This window comes from Lissotriton helveticus, chromosome 6, assembly GCF_964261635.1.
Source record: "Lissotriton helveticus chromosome 6, aLisHel1.1, whole genome shotgun sequence".
In the NCBI taxonomy this organism is placed as follows: domain Eukaryota; kingdom Metazoa; phylum Chordata; class Amphibia; order Caudata; family Salamandridae; genus Lissotriton; species Lissotriton helveticus.
Window position 1 is genome coordinate 13,553,499 of NC_136067.1, and position 19,086 is coordinate 13,572,584.

The following is a 19,086-nucleotide window of genomic DNA, read 5'->3' on the forward strand; positions in this document are numbered from 1 at the left end:
TTACAAATGGGGGTGGGGTCGCACACTACTAACACACCGGCGGTGTCGCCCCTAAGGACTCTGGTCAATGTAGTAAAGTGTTCGCGATGCATCATCTTTCGATCTTCTGCTATCTTCGCTGTCTTTGCCATCCCTGGACACGTGTTTCGGGGTATTACCCCTCATCAGCAGGGATAGGCCGTGTACTGGGGTTGCCGATGGCTGCCAATATCTGCCAGGTATAGTACCACTCAGGCGCGTAGGTGCGGGATCCCAGGCTCGTCAGCCCGCTGCTCAAGGGAGCTTTAAAGTTACAAATGGGGGTGGGGTCGCACACTACTCACACACCGGCGGTGTCGCCCCTAAGGACTCTGGTCAATGTAGTAAAGTGTTCGCGATGCATCATCTTTCGATCTTCTGCTATCTTCGCTGTCTTCGCCATCCCTGGACACGTGTTTCGGGGTATTACCCCTCATCAGCAGGGATAGGCCGTGTACTGGGGTTGCCGATGGCTGCCAATATCTGCCAGGTATAGTACCACTCAGGCGCGTAGGTGCGGGATCCCAGGCTCGTCAGCCCGCTGCTCAAGGGAGCTTTAAAGTTACAAATGGGGGTGGGGTCGCACACTACTCACACACCGGCGGTGTCGCCCCTAAGTACATGGCCTATCCCTGCTGATGAGGGGTAATACCCCGAAACACGTGTCCAGGGATGGCGAAGACAGCGAAGATAGCAGAAGATCGAAAGATGATGCATCGCGAACACTTTACTACATTGACCAGAGTCCTTAGGGGCGACACCGCCGGTGTGTGAGTAGTGTGCGACCCCACCCCCATTTGTAACTTTAAAGCTCCCTTGAGCAGTGGGCTGACGAGCCTGGGATCCCGCACCTACGCGCCTGAGTGGTACTATACCTGGCAGATATTGGCAGCCATCGGCAACCCCAGTACATGGCCTATCCCTGCTGATGAGGGGTAATACCCCGAAACACGTGTCCAGGGATGGCGAAGACAGCGAAGATAGCAGAAGATCAAAAGATGATGCATCGCGAACACTTTACTACATTGACCAGAGTCCTTAGGGGCGACACCGCCGGTGTGTGAGTAGTGTGCGACCCCACCCCCATTTGTAACTTTAAAGCTCCCTTGAGCAGTGGGCTGACGAGCCTGGGATCCCGCACCTACGCGCCTGAGTGGTACTATACCTGGCAGATATTGGCAGCCATCGGCAACCCCAGTACATGGCCTATCCCTGCTGATGAGGGGTAATACCCCGAAACACGTGTCCAGGGATGGCGAAGACAGCGAAGATAGCAGAAGATCGAAAGATGATGCATCGCGAACACTTTACTACATTGACCAGAGTCCTTAGGGGCGACACCGCCGGTGTGTGAGTAGTGTGCGACCCCACCCCCATTTGTAACTTTAAAGCTCCCTTGAGCAGTGGGCTGACGAGCCTGGGATCCCGCACCTACGCGCCTGAGTGGTACTATATCTGGCAGATATTGGCAGCCATCGGCAACCCCAGTACATGGCCTATCCCTGCTGATGAGGGGTAATACCCCGAAACACGTGTCCAGGGATGGCGAAGACAGCGAAGATAGCAGAAGATCGAAAGATGATGCATCGCGAACACTTTACTACATTGACCAGAGTCCTTAGGGGCGACACCGCCGGTGTGTGAGTAGTGTGCGACCCCACCCCCATTTGTAACTTTAAAGCTCCCTTGAGCAGTGGGCTGACGAGCCTGGGATCCCGCACCTACGCGCCTGAGTGGTACTATACCTGGCAGATATTGGCAGCCATCGGCAACCCCAGTACATGGCCTATCCCTGCTGATGAGGGGTAATACCCCGAAACACGTGTCCAGGGATGGCGAAGACAGCGAAGATAGCAGAAGATCGAAAGATGATGCATCGCAAACACTTTACTACATTGACCAGAGTCCTTAGGGGCGACACCGCCGGTGTGTGAGTAGTGTGCGACCCCACCCCCATTTCTAACTTTAAAGCTCCCTTGAGCAGTGGGCTGACGCGCCTGGGATCCCGCACCTACGCGCCTGAGTGGTACTATACCTGGCAGATATTGGCAGCCATCGGCAACCCCAGTACATGGCCTATCCCTGCTGATGAGGGGTAATACCCCGAAACACGTGTCCAGGGATGGCGAAGACAGCGAAGATAGCAGAAGATCGAAAGATGATGCATCGCGAACACTTTACTACATTGACCAGAGTCCTTAGGGGCGACACCGCCGGTGTGTGAGTAGTGTGCGACCCCACCCCCATTTGTAACTTTAAAGCTCCCTTGAGCAGTGGGCTGACGAGCCTGGGATCCCGCACCTACGCGCCTGAGTGGTACTATACCTGGCAGATATTGGCAGCCATCGGCAAACCCAGTACATGGCCTATCCCTGCTGATGAGGGGTAATACCCCGAAACACGTGTCCAGGGATGGCGAAGACAGCGAAGATAGCAGAAGATCGAAAGATGATGCATCGCGAACACTTTACTACATTGACCAGAGTCCTTAGGGGCGACACCGCCGGTGTGTGAGTGGTGTGCGACCCCACCCCCATTTGTAACTTTAAAGCTCCCTTGAGCAGTGGGCTGACGAGCCTGGGATCCCGCACCTACGCGCCTGAGTGGTACTATACCTGGCAGATATTGGCAGCCATCGGCAACCCCAGTACATGGCCTATCCCTGCTGATGAGGGGTAATACCCCGAAACACGTGTCCAGGGATGGCGAAGACAGCGAAGATAGCAGAAGATCGAAAGATGATGCATCGCGAACACTTTACTACATTGACCAGAGTCCTTAGGGGCGACACCGCCGGTGTGTGAGTAGTGTGCGACCCCACCCCCATTTGTAACTTTAAAGCTCCCTTGAGCAGTGGGCTGACGAGCCTGGGATCCCGCACCTACGCGCCTGAGTGGTACTATACCTGGCAGATATTGGCAGCCATCGGCAACCCCAGTACATGGCCTATCCCTGCTGATGAGGGGTAATACCCCGAAACACGTGTCCAGGGATGGCGAAGACAGCGAAGATAGCAGAAGATCGAAAGATGATGCATCGCGAACACTTTACTACATTGACCAGAGTCCTTAGGGGCGACACCGCCGGTGTGTGAGTAGTGTGCGACCCCACTCCCATTTGTAACTTTAAAGCTCCCTTGAGCAGTGGGCTGACGAGCCTGGGATCCCGCACCTACGCGCCTGAGTGGTACTATACCTGGCAGATATTGGCAGCCATCGGCAACCCCAGTACATGGCCTATCCCTGCTGATGAGGGGTAATACCCCGAAACACGTGTCCAGGGATGGCGAAGACAGCGAAGATAGCAGAAGATCGAAAGATGATGCATCGCGAACACTTTACTACATTGACCAGAGTCCTTAGGGGCGACACCGCCGGTGTGTGAGTAGTGTGCGACCCCACCCCCATTTGTAACTTTAAAGCTCCGTTGAGCAGTGGGCTGACGAGCCTGGGATCCCGCACCTACGCGCCTGAGTGGTACTATACCTGGCAGATATTGGCAGCCATCGGCAACCCCAGTACATGGCCTATCCCTGCTGATGAGGGGTAATACCCCGAAACACGTGTCCAGGGATGGCGAAGACAGCGAAGATAGCAGAAGATCGAAAGATGATGCATCGCGAACACTTTACTACATTGACCAGAGTCCTTAGGGGCGACACCGCCGGTGTGTGAGTAGTTGCGACCCCACCCCCATTTGTAACTTTAAAGCTCCCTTGAGCAGTGGGCTGACGAGCCTGGGATCCCGCACCTACGCGCCTGAGTGGTACTATACCTGGCAGATATTGGCAGCCATCGGCAACCCCAGTACATGGCCTATCCCTGCTGATGAGGGGTAATACCCCGAAACACGTGTCCAGGGATGGCGAAGACAGCGAAGATAGCAGAAGATCGAAAGATGATGCATCGCGAACACTTTACTACATTGACCAGAGTCCTTAGGGGCGACACCGCCGGTGTGTGAGTAGTGTGCGACCCCACCCCCATTTGTAACTTTAAAGCTCCCTTGAGCAGTGGGCTGACGAGCCTGGGATCCCGCACCTACGCGCCTGAGTGGTACTATACCTGGCAGATATTGGCAGCCATCGGCAACCCCAGTACATGGCCTATCCCTGCTGATGAGGGGTAATACCCCGAAACACGTGTCCAGGGATGGCGAAGACAGCGAAGATAGCAGAAGATCGAAAGATGATGCATCGCGAACACTTTACTACATTGACCAGAGTCCTTAGGGGCGACACCGCCGGTGTGTGAGTAGTGTGCGACCCCACCCCCATTTGTAACTTTAAAGCTCCCTTGAGCAGTGGGCTGACGAGCCTGGGATCCCGCACCTACGCGCCTGAGTGGTACTATACCTGGCAGATATTGGCAGCCATCGGCAACCCCAGTACATGGCCTATCCCTGCTGATGAGGGGTAATACCCCGAAACACGTGTCCAGGGATGGCGAAGACAGCGAAGATAGCAGAAGATCGAAAGATGATGCATCGCGAACACTTTACTACATTGACCAGAGTCCTTAGGGGCGACACCGCCGGTGTGTGAGTAGTGTGTGACCCCACCCCCATTTGTACATTTACAGTGACTAATACCTGCACCCCCCCCCCCCCCAAGCCTCTCTTATAGCTTTGGGGGCTTGGAATAGCCTGATTTGTCACACTTGTAAGACTGTGACATTAGCAGCTGTGCTTGTACTGTCGTTGGCAGCTGGCAGGGGCAATGTGTGGTGCAAGCTGCAGTGGTCTCCCGATGAGAGCCCCGGCACTTAGTATTTTACAAATTAAGCACTGCCCGGGTCCAAGCCTTGCCCACTCTGGCAACCCCTGCTGCCCATGGACATTGGAATGCCCAGTGAACAAGGCTGCAATGACTGCAAAGAGAGCAGTCATTCACCACACCCCACACCATGTACTCAGTCTTAAAGCCCGCCCCGGGCCCCTGAGTGCAAACACTACACCTAGGGATTGTAAATGTGACTCAGAATAATTGGTTCCTTAATCTTTTCTGACTTTTAATTTATTTTCTGTATTTATTTTTTCTGAGATAGATTAGTTATTTTAGCTTATGCTTCGGTTCTCAAATATTATACACCAAATGAAGTGTTTTACCTGAGAATAAAGCGCATTTGCGACCATTCTGCCCCCTTCCCCGTAGTTTTTGGACGTGCTTCACTTTACCTGGTGCTCAATGTCCATATTAACATTTCCACTGAGAGGAGCACTCTTAACCCCTTCACTCTTGGCTCGCTTCCCCTACTGTGCTGGGGGGAGCGCACAGCGCACCGGTGCTCATGACGAGCTTAGCTCGTCATGAGCCACGGTTCACGTGTGCTCATGACGAGCTGAGCTCGTCACGGCCACGCCCGTTTCAATAGAACGCTCAGCACAGCAGGAGAATTATCCCCGCGTGTGAGCGTTCTAACGGCTGTGACGAGCTGAGCTCGTCAAGAGCACACGAGAACCGTGGCTCATGACGAGCTGAGCGTGGGAGGGGTTAAATTGGGCAGTAGGGGCAGTGGGTGGGGCACGCTGCAGTCACGTCCTGACCACGGCCCTGGCACCTGCTTTTTTTTCCTTTAACAAATGAAGTTCTGCTTTGAATTGAAGATTTGATCATTTTGCTTCCGGAGCCATTTTGCCACACACGGACAGTGTGATGTCCGCAGGGCCCTGAGGACATGTTAAACACGCCTGAGCACTGGCACCGCCAAGGCACACCCTGTGCAAGGAGAGGCACCTTTCTGCACAAAAACAATCAATTGAGGTGATTTCCTCTTTCAATGCGTGCTGTAGAATGCAGTACTCATTGAAAGAGGAAACAAGCATTTGCAATGCAATAGGTCTCGCATTAGGAAAGTTTGAGCTATTGGTATTGTAAATGACACATTTTTTATTCATGTGCTTGTTTTGAAAATAGCGAAATTAATAGCTTTGTTATTTACAATGCCAATAGTTTTATCTTTCGCAAATGTGACACCTATTGTAACACAATATGTGTTGTAGCACTGAGTGGTATTTGGAGTGTATGTTGCATTGAGCGTAGTGTAATTATGTGGCGTGTAATTATGTGGCACTGAGTGGGATTTGGAGTGTATGTTGCATTGAGTGCTGTGTAAGTATGTGCCGTATAATTATGTGGCACTGAGTGGGATTTGGAGTATGTTGCATTGAGTTTAGTGTAATTATGTAGTGTGTAATTATGTGGCACTGAGTGGGATTTGGAGTGTATGTTGTAGTCAGTAGAGTGTAATTTTATGGCGTGTAATTATGTGGCACTGAGTGGCATTTGGAGTGTATGTTTCATTGAGCGCAGTGTAATTATGTGGTGTGTAATTCTATGGCACTGAGTGGTATTTGTAGTGTATGTTGCATTGAGCGTAGTGTAATTATGTGGCGTGTAATTATGTGGCACTGAGTGGTATTTGGAGTGTATGTTGCATTGAGTGCAGTGTAATTATGTGGCGTGTAATTATGTGGCACTGAGTGGGATTTGGAGTGTATGTTGCATTGAGTGCAGTGTAATTATGTGGCGTGCAATTATATGGCACTGAGTGGTATTTGAAGTGTATGTTGCATTGAGTGCAGTGTAATTATGTGGATTGTAATTATGTGGCACTGAGTGGGATTTGGAGTGTATGTTGCATTGAGTGCTGTGTAATTATGTGGATTGTAATTATATGGCACTGAGTGGGATTTAGAGTGTATGTTGCATTGAGTGCTGTGTAATTATGTGGGGTGTAATTATGTGGCACTGAGTGGGATTTGGAGTGTATGTTGCATTGAGTGCTGTGAAATTATGTTGCGTGTAATTATGTGGCACTGAGTGGTATTAAGAGGAGTGTATGTTGTATTCAGTAGAGTTTAATTCTGTGGCTTGTAATTATGTGGCACTGAGTGGTATTTTGTGGAGTGTGTTGCATTCAGTCAAGTGTAATTATGTGGTGTGTAATTATGTGGCACTGAGTGGTATTTGGAGTGTATGTTGCATTGAGTGCAGTGTAATTATGTGGCGTGTAATTATGTGGCACTGAGTGGGATTTGAAGTGTATGTTGCATTGAGTGCAGTGTAATTATGAGGCGTGCAATTATATGGCACTGAGTGGTATTTGGAGTGTATGTTGCATTGAGAGCAGTGTAATTATGTGGATTGTAATTATGTGGCACTTAGTGGGATTTGGAGTGTATGTTCCATCGAGTGCAGTGTAATTATGTGGCGTGTAATTATGTGGCACTGAGTGGGATTTGGAGTGTATGTTGCATTGAGTGCAGTGTAATTATGTGGCGTGCAATTATATGGCACTGAGTGGTATTTGGAGTGTATGTTGCATTGAGTGCAGTGTAATTATGTGGATTGTAATTATGTGGCACTGAGTGGGATTTGGAGTGTATGTTGCATTGAGTGCTGTGTAATTATGTGGATTGTAATTATGTGGCACTGAGTGGGATTTAGAGTGTATGTTGCATTGAGTGCTGTGAAATTATGTGGGGTGTACTTATGTGGCACTGAGTGGTATTTGGAGTGTATGTTGCATTGAGTAGAGTGTAATTATGTTGCGTGTAATTATGTGGCACTGAGTGGTATTAAGAGGAGTGTATGTTGTATTCAGTAGAGTTTAATTGTGTGGCTTGTAATTATGTGGCACTGAGTGGTATTTTGTGGAGTGTGTTGCATTCAGTCAAGTGTAAATATGTGGTGTGTAATTATGTGGCACTGAGTGGTATTTGGAGTGTATGTTGCATTGAGTGGAGTGTAATTATGTGGCGTGTAATTATGTGGCACTGAGTGGGATTTGGAGTGTATGTTGCATTGAGTGCAGTGTAATTATGAGGCGTGCAATTATATGACACTGAGTGGTATTTGGAGTGTATGTTGCATTGAGTGCAGTGTAATTATGTGGCATGTAATTATGTGGCACTGAGTGGTATTTGGAGTGTAGGTTGCATTGAGAGCAGTGTAATTATGTGGATTGTAATTATGTGGCACTGAGTGGGATTTGGAGTGTATGTTCCATTGAGTGCTGTGTAATTATGTGGGGTGTAATTATGTGGCACTGAGTGGTATTTGGAGTGTATGTTGCATTGAGTAGAGTGTAATTATGTTGCGTGTAATTATGTGGCACTGAGTGGTATTAAGAGGAGTGGATGTTGTATTCAGTAGAGTTTAATTGTGTGGCTTGTAATTATGTGGCACTGAGTGGTATTTTGTGGAGTGTGTTGCATTCAGTCAAGTGTAATTATGTGGTGTGTAATTATGTGGCACTGAGTGGTATTTGGAGCGTATGTTGCATTGAGTGCAGTGTAATAATGTGGCGTGTAACTATGTGGAACTGAGTGGTATTTGGAGTGTATGTTGCATTGAGTAGAGTGTAATTATGTTGCGTGTAATTATGTGGCACTGAGTGGTATTATGAGGAGTGTATGTTGTATTCAGTAGAGTTTAATTGTGTGGCTTGTAATTATGTGGCACTGAGTGGTATTGTGTGGAGTGGGTTGCATTCAGTCGAGTGTAATTATGTGGTGTGTAATTATGTGGCACTGAGTGGTATTTGGAGTGTATGTTGCATTGAGTGCAGTGTAATTATGTGGCATATAACTATGTGGCACTGAGTGGTATTTGGAGTGTATGTTGCATTGAGTGCAGTGTAATTATGTAGTATATCATTATGTGGCACTGAGTGGTATTGTGTGAAGTGTTTGAGGTATTCAGTAGAGTGTAATTGTGTGGTGTGTAATTATGTGGCACTGAGTGGTATTGTTTGGAGTGTATGTTGCATTGAGTGCAGTGTAATTATGAAACATAATTATGTGGCACTGAGTGGTATTGTGTGGAGTGTGTCTTGCATTCAGTAGAGTGTAATTATGTGGCACTGAGTGGTATTTGGAGAGTATGTTGCATTCAGTGCAGTGTAATTATGTGGCATGTAATTATGTGGCACTGAGTGGTATTGTGTGGAGTGTGTTGCATTCATTAGAGTGTAATTATGTGGTGTGTAATTATGTGGCACTGAGTGGTATTTGGAGAGTATGTTGCATTGAGTGCAGTGTAATTATGTAGCATATAAATATGTGGCACTAAGTGGTATTGCGTTTTGCTATGCTATGCTTTGTTATGCTATGCTATGTTTTGTTATGCTATGCAATGTTTTGTTGTGTTTTATTATGCTATGCTTTGTTTTGCTATGCTATGTTTTGTTATGCTATGTTTTGTTATGCTATGCTATGTTATGCTATGTTTTGTTATGTTATGCTAAGCTTTGTTTTGTTATGCTATGCTATGTTGTGTTTTGTTAAGCTATGCTATGTTTTGTTGTGGTTTGTTATGCTATGTGTTGTGTTTTGTTATGCTATGTTTTGTTATGTTATGTAATGTTATGCTATGGTTTGTTTTGCTATCCTATGCTTTGTTTTGTTATGCTATGCTATGTTTTGTTATGCTATGTGTTGTTGTGTTTAGCTATGCTATGCTTTGTTATGCTATGCTATGTTTTGTTATGCTATGCAATGTTTGGTTGTGTTTTATTATGCTATGCTTTGTTTTGCTATGCTGTTTTGTTATGCTATGTTTTGTTATGCTATGCTATGTTATGCTATGTTTTGTTATGCTATGCTAAGCTTCGTTTTGTTATGCTATGCTATGTTGTGTTTTGTTATGCTATGTTTTGTTGTGTTTCGTTATGCTAACTTATGTTATGTTTTGATATGCTTTGTTATGCTATGTTTTGTTATGTATGCTGTGTTCTGTTATACTATGCTTTGTGTTTTGCTATGTTTTGTTATGCATTGCTTTGTTTTGTTATGCTATGTTTTATCTTATGATATGGTTAGTTGTGTATTGTTATGCTATGTTTTGTTTTGCTATGCTTTGTTATGTTTTGTTATGCTATGTTTTGTTGTGTTTTGTTATGCTATGCTATGTTGTGTTTTGCTATGCTATTTCTTGTTTTGTTATGCTAGGTTTTGTTTTGCTATCCTATGCTTTGTTATGCTATGCTATGTTTTGCTATGCTATGCTAGGTTTTGTTGTGCTATGCTGGTGAGGGTGAGTGAGGGTGTGTGAGGGTTAGGGGGTGTGAGGGTGAGGGTGTGTGAGGGTGAGAGGGTCGTGAGGGTGGGTGAGGGTGTGAGGGTGAGGATGAGGGGGTGTGAGGGGTGTGAGGGTGAGGAGGTGTGAGGGTGAGGGTGTGTGAGGGTGAGTGGGTGTGTGAGGGGGTGTGAAGGTGTGTGAGGGGCGTGAGGGTGAGGGTGAGTGAGGGGGTGTGAGGGTGAGTGAGGGGGTGTGAGGGTGAGGGTGTGAGGGTGACAGGGTGTGTCAGGGTGAGGGGGTGAGGGTAAGGGTGTGTGAGGGTGAGGGGGTGAGGGGGTGTGAGGGTGAGTGAGGGTGAGAGGGTTGTGAGGGGGTGAGGGTGTGAGGGTGAGTGAGGGGGGTGAGGATGAGGGGGTGAGGGTGTGAGGGTGAGGGGGTGTGAGGGTGAGTGAGGGTGTGTGAGGTTGAGGGGGTGAGAATGAGTGTGGGTGTGAGGGGGTGTGAGGGTGGGTGAGAGTGTGAGGGTGGGTGAGGGTGTGTGAGGGTGAGAGGATGTGAGGGTGTGTGATGGTGAGGAAGTGTGAGTGTGAGGGTGACTGAGGGTGTGTGAGGGTGAGGGTAAGGGTGTGTGAGGGTGAGTGGGTGTGTGAGGGGGTGTGAAGGTATGTGAGGGTGGGTGAGGGGTGTGAGGGTGAGGGTGAGTGAGGGGGTGTGAGGGTAAGTGAGGGGGTGTGAGGGTGAGGGTGAGGGGGTGTGAAGGTGAGGGTGTGAGGGTGACAGGGTGTGTCAGGGTGAGGGGGTGAGGGTAAGGGTGTGTGAGGGTGAGAGGGGTGAGGGGGTGTGAGGGTGAGTGAGGGTGAGAGGGTTGTGAGGGGGGTGAGGGTGTGAGGGTGATTGAGGGTGTGTGAGGATGAGGGGGTGAGGGGGTGAGGGTGCGAGGGTGCGAGGGTGAGGGGGTGTGAGGGTGAGGGGGTGTCAGGGTGGGTGAGGGTGTGAGGGTGGGTGAGGGTGAGGTTGTGAGGGTGAGTGGATGTGAGGGTGTGTGATGGTGAGGAGGGGTGACCAGAGACAGACAGAGGCCACTGGAGACAGTCAGAGAGCAGCCTAGACAGACAGATGGCGGCTGAGAGAGGGGCGAGCAGCTGGGATGGAGGATTGCAAGGACAGAGGGCAGCAGAGAGAGAGCGGGAGATGCAGAGACAGAGGACAGACGACAGGGAGGCGAACAAGGGGATGAGAGCAGAGACAGAGATAGACCAGAAAGATAGAGTGAGAATTTTGCAGAAAGAGAACAATTACAACGTAACGGGATGCTTTAGCACAGAGAAATATTTATGCATTTTTTCAATATGTAGATTTAACATCATTCTATATACCGATATATTTAGTAGATGAAAAGCAGATTAGATTCTGGTGTAGTCACTGACATGGTCTGCATAATTAATCCGGAGCTGAAGGGAAATAGAAGACTACACGAAGGAAGGGCGCAATGGCACTATAAGTGTGATTATGTCAGCTATGCCAGCAACATTAGCACATTCCTCAAAGTTGTGAAAAAGTGGCAGTCTCGATTCGTTCTGTTTAGGGCTCTGGGAAACGTTTGCTGTAATCTTGAAGGATGTGTGTGGAATCCGTGAAAGAACGAGATTTTATTAACCAAAATCACCAAAACTAAGCTAATATAATTAAATCAGGGGGCGGATCCCTTTGAAGCACGGCCTCGCGGCCGTGAAAGAAGTAAACAGCAGGGATGTAATTAGGGGGGAGGAGAAGTAGCGCAGGAGTGAATGCCTGAGACCAAGCTGCCCGTGGGAGGGAGGCTGATGGCTGTGATGTGTGCAGCAGGGGGCGGAGCGGATCCCAAGTGAAGCTGCTGGCGGCAGATGGCTTGGCAGATGTGCAGGCAGGAAGGCGGCTGGTGGCATTGTGCACGCTCTTTTTAGGGCTTGCCCTTGCGCAATGACCTAAAAAGCGCACATGCACTGCATGGAATTGCCAGTGGTTAAACTCTGGATAAGCCACTATAGAGCTTCGCCAGCTATGCGCAAGCGCATCAGCAGGGGAGCCCTAAAAAACGAGGAGAAGTGAAAACATTTCTCCTCATTGTACCTCGCTACGCCACCCCTAGGGTGGCATAGCATTCTGACGTATTTCCAGATTTACGATTCCTCGTCAATCTGGAAATGCATCAGTAGACATGGGTGCTGCGTGGAAACGCCCACAGCAACACCCATGTCACGCCCCTAACACGCAATGTGTTGCGTGAACAGGGGCGATATTTACAAGCACAAGTTGACTTTACCTGTGCTTGTGAATATCACTCAGCAGGCTGCGCCACCGGTGCGTCATGCAACGTGATGCACCGCCGTCGCATGGGGCTTGTACATCTGCCCCAATGCACTTTGAGGGCTATACTTACTGTACTACGTCACTCCTTACGCCTGCTTCAAGCAGGAAATAGGCTGCATTGATTGCACCGCTGTTGCATCAAAAAAAGTGATGCAATGGCGGTGCAAGACTTGTAAATCTGCCCCTGTGTTCTTTATCCAGGCCTTGTGCCTAAATAGCTTGCCCAGTGGCACTGATGCCAGCAGGCTTGAGCACAGGGGGTAGCCTGTGGCCACTAGTTGTGGTCAGAACATGCGGTTAGGTTGACCAACTGGCATGGGGGCAAATTCAGGACTGTGAGTCTAAAAAATTCTGCACAAAGGGTCAAAATTTAGGACAAAAATTCATGACAGGAGGTCAAAATTCAGGCCAAGAGGTAAGTTTTACAGACACATCAGAAGAGGTTGTGCAATAGTATGTAAGTATGTAAGTAGATAACCACTTAAGTACAAGTCAAAAGAATTTTATATTAGGTTGAGAGAATTGTGCACTTCATGGTTTTTCAGTATGTATGCAGCTTTGAGCAAATGTGCAGGCCTGCCAAGTCCGGCCAGTCCGGCCTTGCTACCACCCTCCAATGGTGCCCCTCCTCTTCACATAGACCCTCTATCCTGTGTATTTAATTTTTTTTATAGTGATACTCATCCCAAGTAAGTAGGACAGGGTGTTGGAGTGTGTTACATCATACATATATTATATAGAGACAATGACTCATATAAATGTGAAAGTCAATCTATAGGAAATGTACTTAATATAATGGGGGTTACAAGGTGTAATCATTCTTTCATCTATCATTTAGTCTTTCACCTTTCATTCTGTCCTTCCATCTGTGTGTCCATCCATATCGATATTCAACCATTTGCAAACCTATCCATCATCCATCCATCCATCCATCCATCATTCCACTCATCCATCCCTCCATCGACCCTTTGACTCATCCATCCCTCCATTCATCATTTCACCTTATCCATCCGTACTCTCATCCATCCACTCTTCCTCTCATGGATCCATTCACTCATCCATCCAGCCACCTACCCTTTCACCCATCCAGCCATCCTTTCACTTACTCATTCATCCACCCAGTCACTCATCCGTCCACTCTTTCAGCCATCCATCCTTCCATCCACCCATCCATCTACTCATCCATTCATGAATCCATCCATTGACTCTATCACTCAACCATCCTTTCACAAATCCATCCATCCTTTCTCTCACCTTTCACCCTTTCACTCCTTCACTCATTCATCCATCCTTTCTCTCATCCATCCACCCTTTTACTCCTTCACTCATCCATCCATCCTTTCACTCATCCATCCATCCTTTCACTCATCCATCCATCCTTTCTCACATCCATCTGCCCTTTCACTCCTTCACTCATCTATTCACCCTCCCTTTCACTCACTTATCCAGCCTTACATCCACCCTTTCACTCATCCATCAATCCATTCACCCTTTCACTTATCAATTCATTAATCCATCCATCAGTTCACTCATCCATGCACCCATTCACTCACCTCTCATCCACCCTTTCACTCATCCATCCTTATACCCGTCCATCTACCCTTGCACCCATCCATCCATCTATCTACCTTTTCTCTCATCCATTCTTCCACTCACTCATCCATCCATCCTTCCTTTCATTATCTATCCATTCACCCTTTCATTAATCCATTCACCCTTTCACTAATCCATCCAGCTATCCACCATCCCTTCACTCACCCACCTTTTCACGTTAATTATGAGCGGAGCCTTTGTCTGCTGAGTTGCAGAGAGAAGAAGCCCATCAAGGACTTCACCTCGCTGTAATTCCTAAAGCAAGGAATGGGGTGGGGTGGGGGAGGGTTCACTATGCCCCTGTACATAGGCAATCTGAAAAGGTCATGAGTCATGCATGATGCACAGTGCCACTGTGACATAGTGTTGTTTCCAGGGCTTTAAGTGGAATGAAAAAACTGGGGGTGTCTCCATAGTAATGAAGTGCGTGACTTAAAACACCTAAGCAAAAGATCTGTGCTTAGCATAGTGTGCTACCTGAATGGTAATTTGCTGCTTCTTTCATTGTAGCCAGATATACAACGCAACAAGTAGCGTTACACCTACAAGCCAGATCTATTTGCTTTGTCAATGGTTGCTAGCTGCATCATATGAAAAAGCGACAACCATGGCTTTGTTGAATATAACATTGTCAATGCATCAGTTTTAAAATGATGAGACAGTTAAAGACCCATAACCCTTTTTGTTAAACTTGTTTCCCCACCTTTACATGAACTGGACAATCATCAGCCCCAACTGAATGACAATGGGCGGGGTGGGGCTGCTCAGAGGAGTGCGAGGCGGCCCCATCAGGGAGCTGAGGCTTCTGGGAGGGGAACAGTGATGTTTCACAATGCCCAAAATTACGGACAAAAGGCGTCCGTAAAAGGGAATGTCACGGACAATGGACGTGAGATCCAAATTACGAACAGTCCGTGAAATTTATGGACGGTTGGTCATCCTACATGCGGTGTATGATGGAAGGGCGTACCCAGCGGTCTCTGAGGACTTATTCTCCTTTGTGATGTCACACAAGGGATCACAAAAAGCAATGTCTGTGACTTTCTAGGTTGTAATTTCAGGCAGTGCTGTGAAGCATATGAACGGGATATGATCCTATAGTCATTGTATAGTCATCGTAGTTGGGTGAAGAGCAGGTGGTCTTTCTGAAGACACTGATCTGACTCCTGGGTCGCCATCTTGATCTGAGAATGTGTGAGTCTTCCGGGTGTTGTCAAAGAGGGGCAGAGTAAAGGACGGCTGTAAGGATCCTACACCTGGGATCAGAATGGAAATGATATTCCTTCAGTGGCATGAAGTTGTGTCAACTTCATCTCGCCTAAGGCTTGAAAGAATGGAGCTGCATACACAGGAGGCAAGGCTACTACAAAGGGATTAGCTATGATTTCTTCACCCTATCACAATCTTTCCAATGGAAAATAAGGGAAAATATGGCTATCCAACATCAAGATTGATTGGGCCTGGAGGAGTGGCATCATTATCATGGTCAGTGGATATTTGCCATACACAGTCACTATGAAACGCATTGACCAAACGCTCTAGACACTCACTTCTTTAGGCTATGAGTAATTGCATAACTATTCTATTTGGAGTTGCTCTGATAACTATGTATTATTTTATGGGAGTAGGAAAGTCACAGTGTCCTCATGAGTCCAGTTGTCACTCAGCTAGAGCACTGCAGGAAGGCAGTGGGCAGATTCATGGCTAACACCAGTCGTGTTTGAGTGTAAAGTCTTTAGAGCTCTTTGTAAAAGTATTAACATGCGACATGTGGACTAGGTCTGTGGAGCCGTTCTTTTCAGTGCTAACCGATCCTAGTGAACGAGTAGAGGGAGGCACTGTGCCTGTTTTAACACACGAATGCTTGGTGGGAAGGGTTCTACCAATGCAGAGGCTTCAAAGAGCATGTGGAACTAACCAGCACAGCATAAACAATCCCTGACTGATATCAGCGACTAACACTAGTCCCCGCTTCTCTCTTTCAGTGGGACCTCGTGTGCAAGCAGAAGCACCTCAAACAAGCCTCATCCACCTTCTTCTTCATCGGGGTCATGGTGGGAGCCATTTTGTTTGGTTATTTGTCAGACAGGTACAGTGTGCATTTGTTGTTTCCATGATTTGTTTGTGTACCTTCGACTTTATGGTTCAGGTCCTTTCCATGCTGAAGGTAGGTGTTGTACACGGAGGAGTCCGCTCTTGAAGGCCCTCTGCTCTCTTCCTTCTGCCACGGCTCAGAAGATCTGAGGATAGAAGCCGAGTCGACAGAAGTTCAGGAGATGGTGGTGTGGTGGCTGGTGAGTTTAAGAACTGACAATTCAACAAGAGGGCGGTTGTTAACTGCAGCCTACTCACACAATACTAGCTGATCATGAGTGAGTGGGTGATGTTCCAACACACGAACTAACTTAATCGATCAAATAAATTGATAATTCAATAAAAGTCTGGTTGAACCTCATTCTCCTTAATCTAAGGTCCACACACCAGCACATTCTTTCGCAGTTTGAAATTTGAGGTCATGTTTGAGTAAGTTATAAAATGTCTGCATAATATAGGTTATGTCTAGTGCAATCACATGGAATGAAGAGACACTTAGGGGCAGATTTACAAGCCCTTTGCACCACTTTTGCGTCAATGTTCCCATGTTAAAAGTGACGCAAAAGTGGGCCAAGGGGCTTGTGAATCTGCCCCTTAGGGTTTTGACTAGATCACACTACAGTGCAAGATACATTCATACAAAGTGCACATTTCTAATTCTTTGTAGGCCTTCGTTTGAAACTTGCTTTAGTCCATTACACTGGCAGTGTTTTAAGCTGAAACTGTATGCAGGTAGTACTATAGATGGAACTCTGGACAGACAGCACCACCTCTTGAAAATGCAACGCATTAAAAAGCATGAGGGTGCAGACACATTTCATGCGTTGACTGCATCCACTTAACATGCCCTTTATTTATTTATTACAGGTCAAATGAGGCACTTTTAAAATATTTAATATACACTTATTTAAGAAAGTTTCATGCTAGTAGATAAACAGAGAAACAGGGGGCATACAATTCCCACTTTAAGGTAGCTTGAAACACATATTTCTTTTATAACTTCTATACTCCTAGGAAAAGTTACTTGTTTCTAGCCAGGCCCACAACACAACACAACACAACACTAGTTCGGTACATTGGCAACTAGGGAGTAGTTATCATTGGTGCAGCAGGTACAGTGGCTACAAAAGTGAGATTGCCCCAGTGCAGTCAGATGATTGGGATCAGGGCCACATTTTCCTTGCTCCATTGGAGTCAGAGGCACCCCTGAGTGGTAAAACAGGCAGACAAGGGTGATGTGTGATCTCTGCAGTACCTGGTACCAGTCGATGCCCCTAGAAAGAGGGCTCCAATTTCCACTTTGGAAAAATATGTTTACACCGGAAGGTGTACAGCATTAGATGCATGCATGGCTCATTTGGCTGCCAGTCTGCGGGCCCGATTCACAGAACTAACTTAAGACAAAATCCTAAACTTACTACCATTCTGGTATTCACAGAAGGCACTTACTCATTTTGGTATTCACAGAAGGCACTTACTCATTTTGGTATTCACAGAAGGCACTCACTCATTTTGGTATTCACAGAGGGCACTTACTCATTTTGGTATTCACAGAAGTTAGGAGTCCTAACTTTACTCCTCCTAAACTGAGAAAAATACTAACTTTAAGACTTTCGGTATTCACAGAAGGCGTTTGGAGTCCTAAAGTCAGTACTCCTAACTTCTGTGAATACCAAAATGAGTAAGTGCCTTCTGTGAATACCAAAATGGTAGTAAGTTTACGATTTTGTCTTAAGTTAGTTCTGTGAATCGGGCCCTCTAAGGCCAGATTGGGGACAGTGAATGGGCGATAATGTTAAATTCCCCAGCCATCCAGACAGAGAAGAACTGCGGTAGGTATATTTTAAATCAGCAGAAACTATATGATAGCTGTGTGGGTCATTCAATGTCTGTGAGAAGTTGGCCTGGTATATGATGGCCACTGATTAAAGCCGGCACCTTGCACCAGTCCAAACAACCCCTTTGGAGATTTAAGAGGTCAAAGATAACCTTTGAAAGCTATGCAAGTGGTAGCTGTAGAGAGCAGCCTTCAGGCTTAGTCTTAAAGGAATGTTAAGCAGCTTATTTTACCAGAATGCAACCTTATTGTATTGGTTAGTTGAAAGGAGAACCACACAGTAGTTATAAAAATATGCATTTATTATAATAACACACCTTAAATACATCTGCTAAACACAGATAAACACAAAGCACACAATATTGTAGCACAAACACAATCATATCTAACACTAATACACAGTGGGCTCCAGGGGGAGACCAAACCATATACTAAAATAGTGGTATAAGAACCACAACTCGAGTCAAGACAGTGTCTAGAGGATGTAGAATCGCTGGGACTACAAGGAACGACACAAGGTGAGTAAGTAGGGACCCCACGGAGGACGGGTGCTGTGTGAGAACACGACCCCGTGCTACGTTCAATGCAATGGGAGAGTTGCTGCAGCACTTTTAAAGTTTAAGGACCCTTCCCAGTGGATTATGAAGAAACCCTTTGGAACATAGGAAGTGCCAGAGTTACTCCACCCATGGATACTGAAGTACAGAGTTACCAATCCCACTGAAGCCGGGTGCATAGGGCTGAAGTGGCGCCGGAAACCGCAGTCGTTCCCAATGGCAGTCTTCAAAGAAATGCCTCTGCTGGAAAGAAGAAAAGTGTCCTGTGGAACCTACAGGTGGATTCTTGATGGAAGGAACCTGAAAGCAGAGGGAACAGAGCCTGGGTCACTCAGGGGTGACCAGGGGCTCGGTAGACGAATGCCCACTGATGTCGGGTGCTTCAGATGTGAAGGAGACCTTGACTCTGCAGCTGCATGGACCAGCAGAAGTCAAGGACAACCAGGAGCTGGATAAGAGCAGTTACATGAAGGATGTCGAGTGCTGAGGGGTTGGTGCAGCAGGAGCATCAACAAGCCTTGGCAGTGGCAACACACGAAGAAGGTCAAAGAAAGTTACAGTCTGGCCCAGCAAGGACCAGGGGACTCACCACAGCAAGGGGGTCAGGGCAGTCGGGG

At 47.2% G+C, this 19,086-nt stretch overlaps 1 protein-coding gene across 2 annotated transcripts in view; it reads left to right on the plus strand.

The window, feature by feature from the left end:
• The window catches only part of LOC144762138 (solute carrier family 22 member 7-like), a 628,845-nt gene that overhangs the window by 518,623 nt on the left and 91,136 nt on the right, over nt 1-19,086 (plus strand). For both annotated transcript variants that reach the window (XM_078647284.1, XM_078647285.1), the window contains exon 3: nt 15,967-16,070. In XM_078647284.1, coding sequence (XP_078503410.1) covers nt 15,967-16,070 — 104 coding nt within the window. The remainder of the gene's footprint in view (nt 1-15,966; nt 16,071-19,086) is intronic.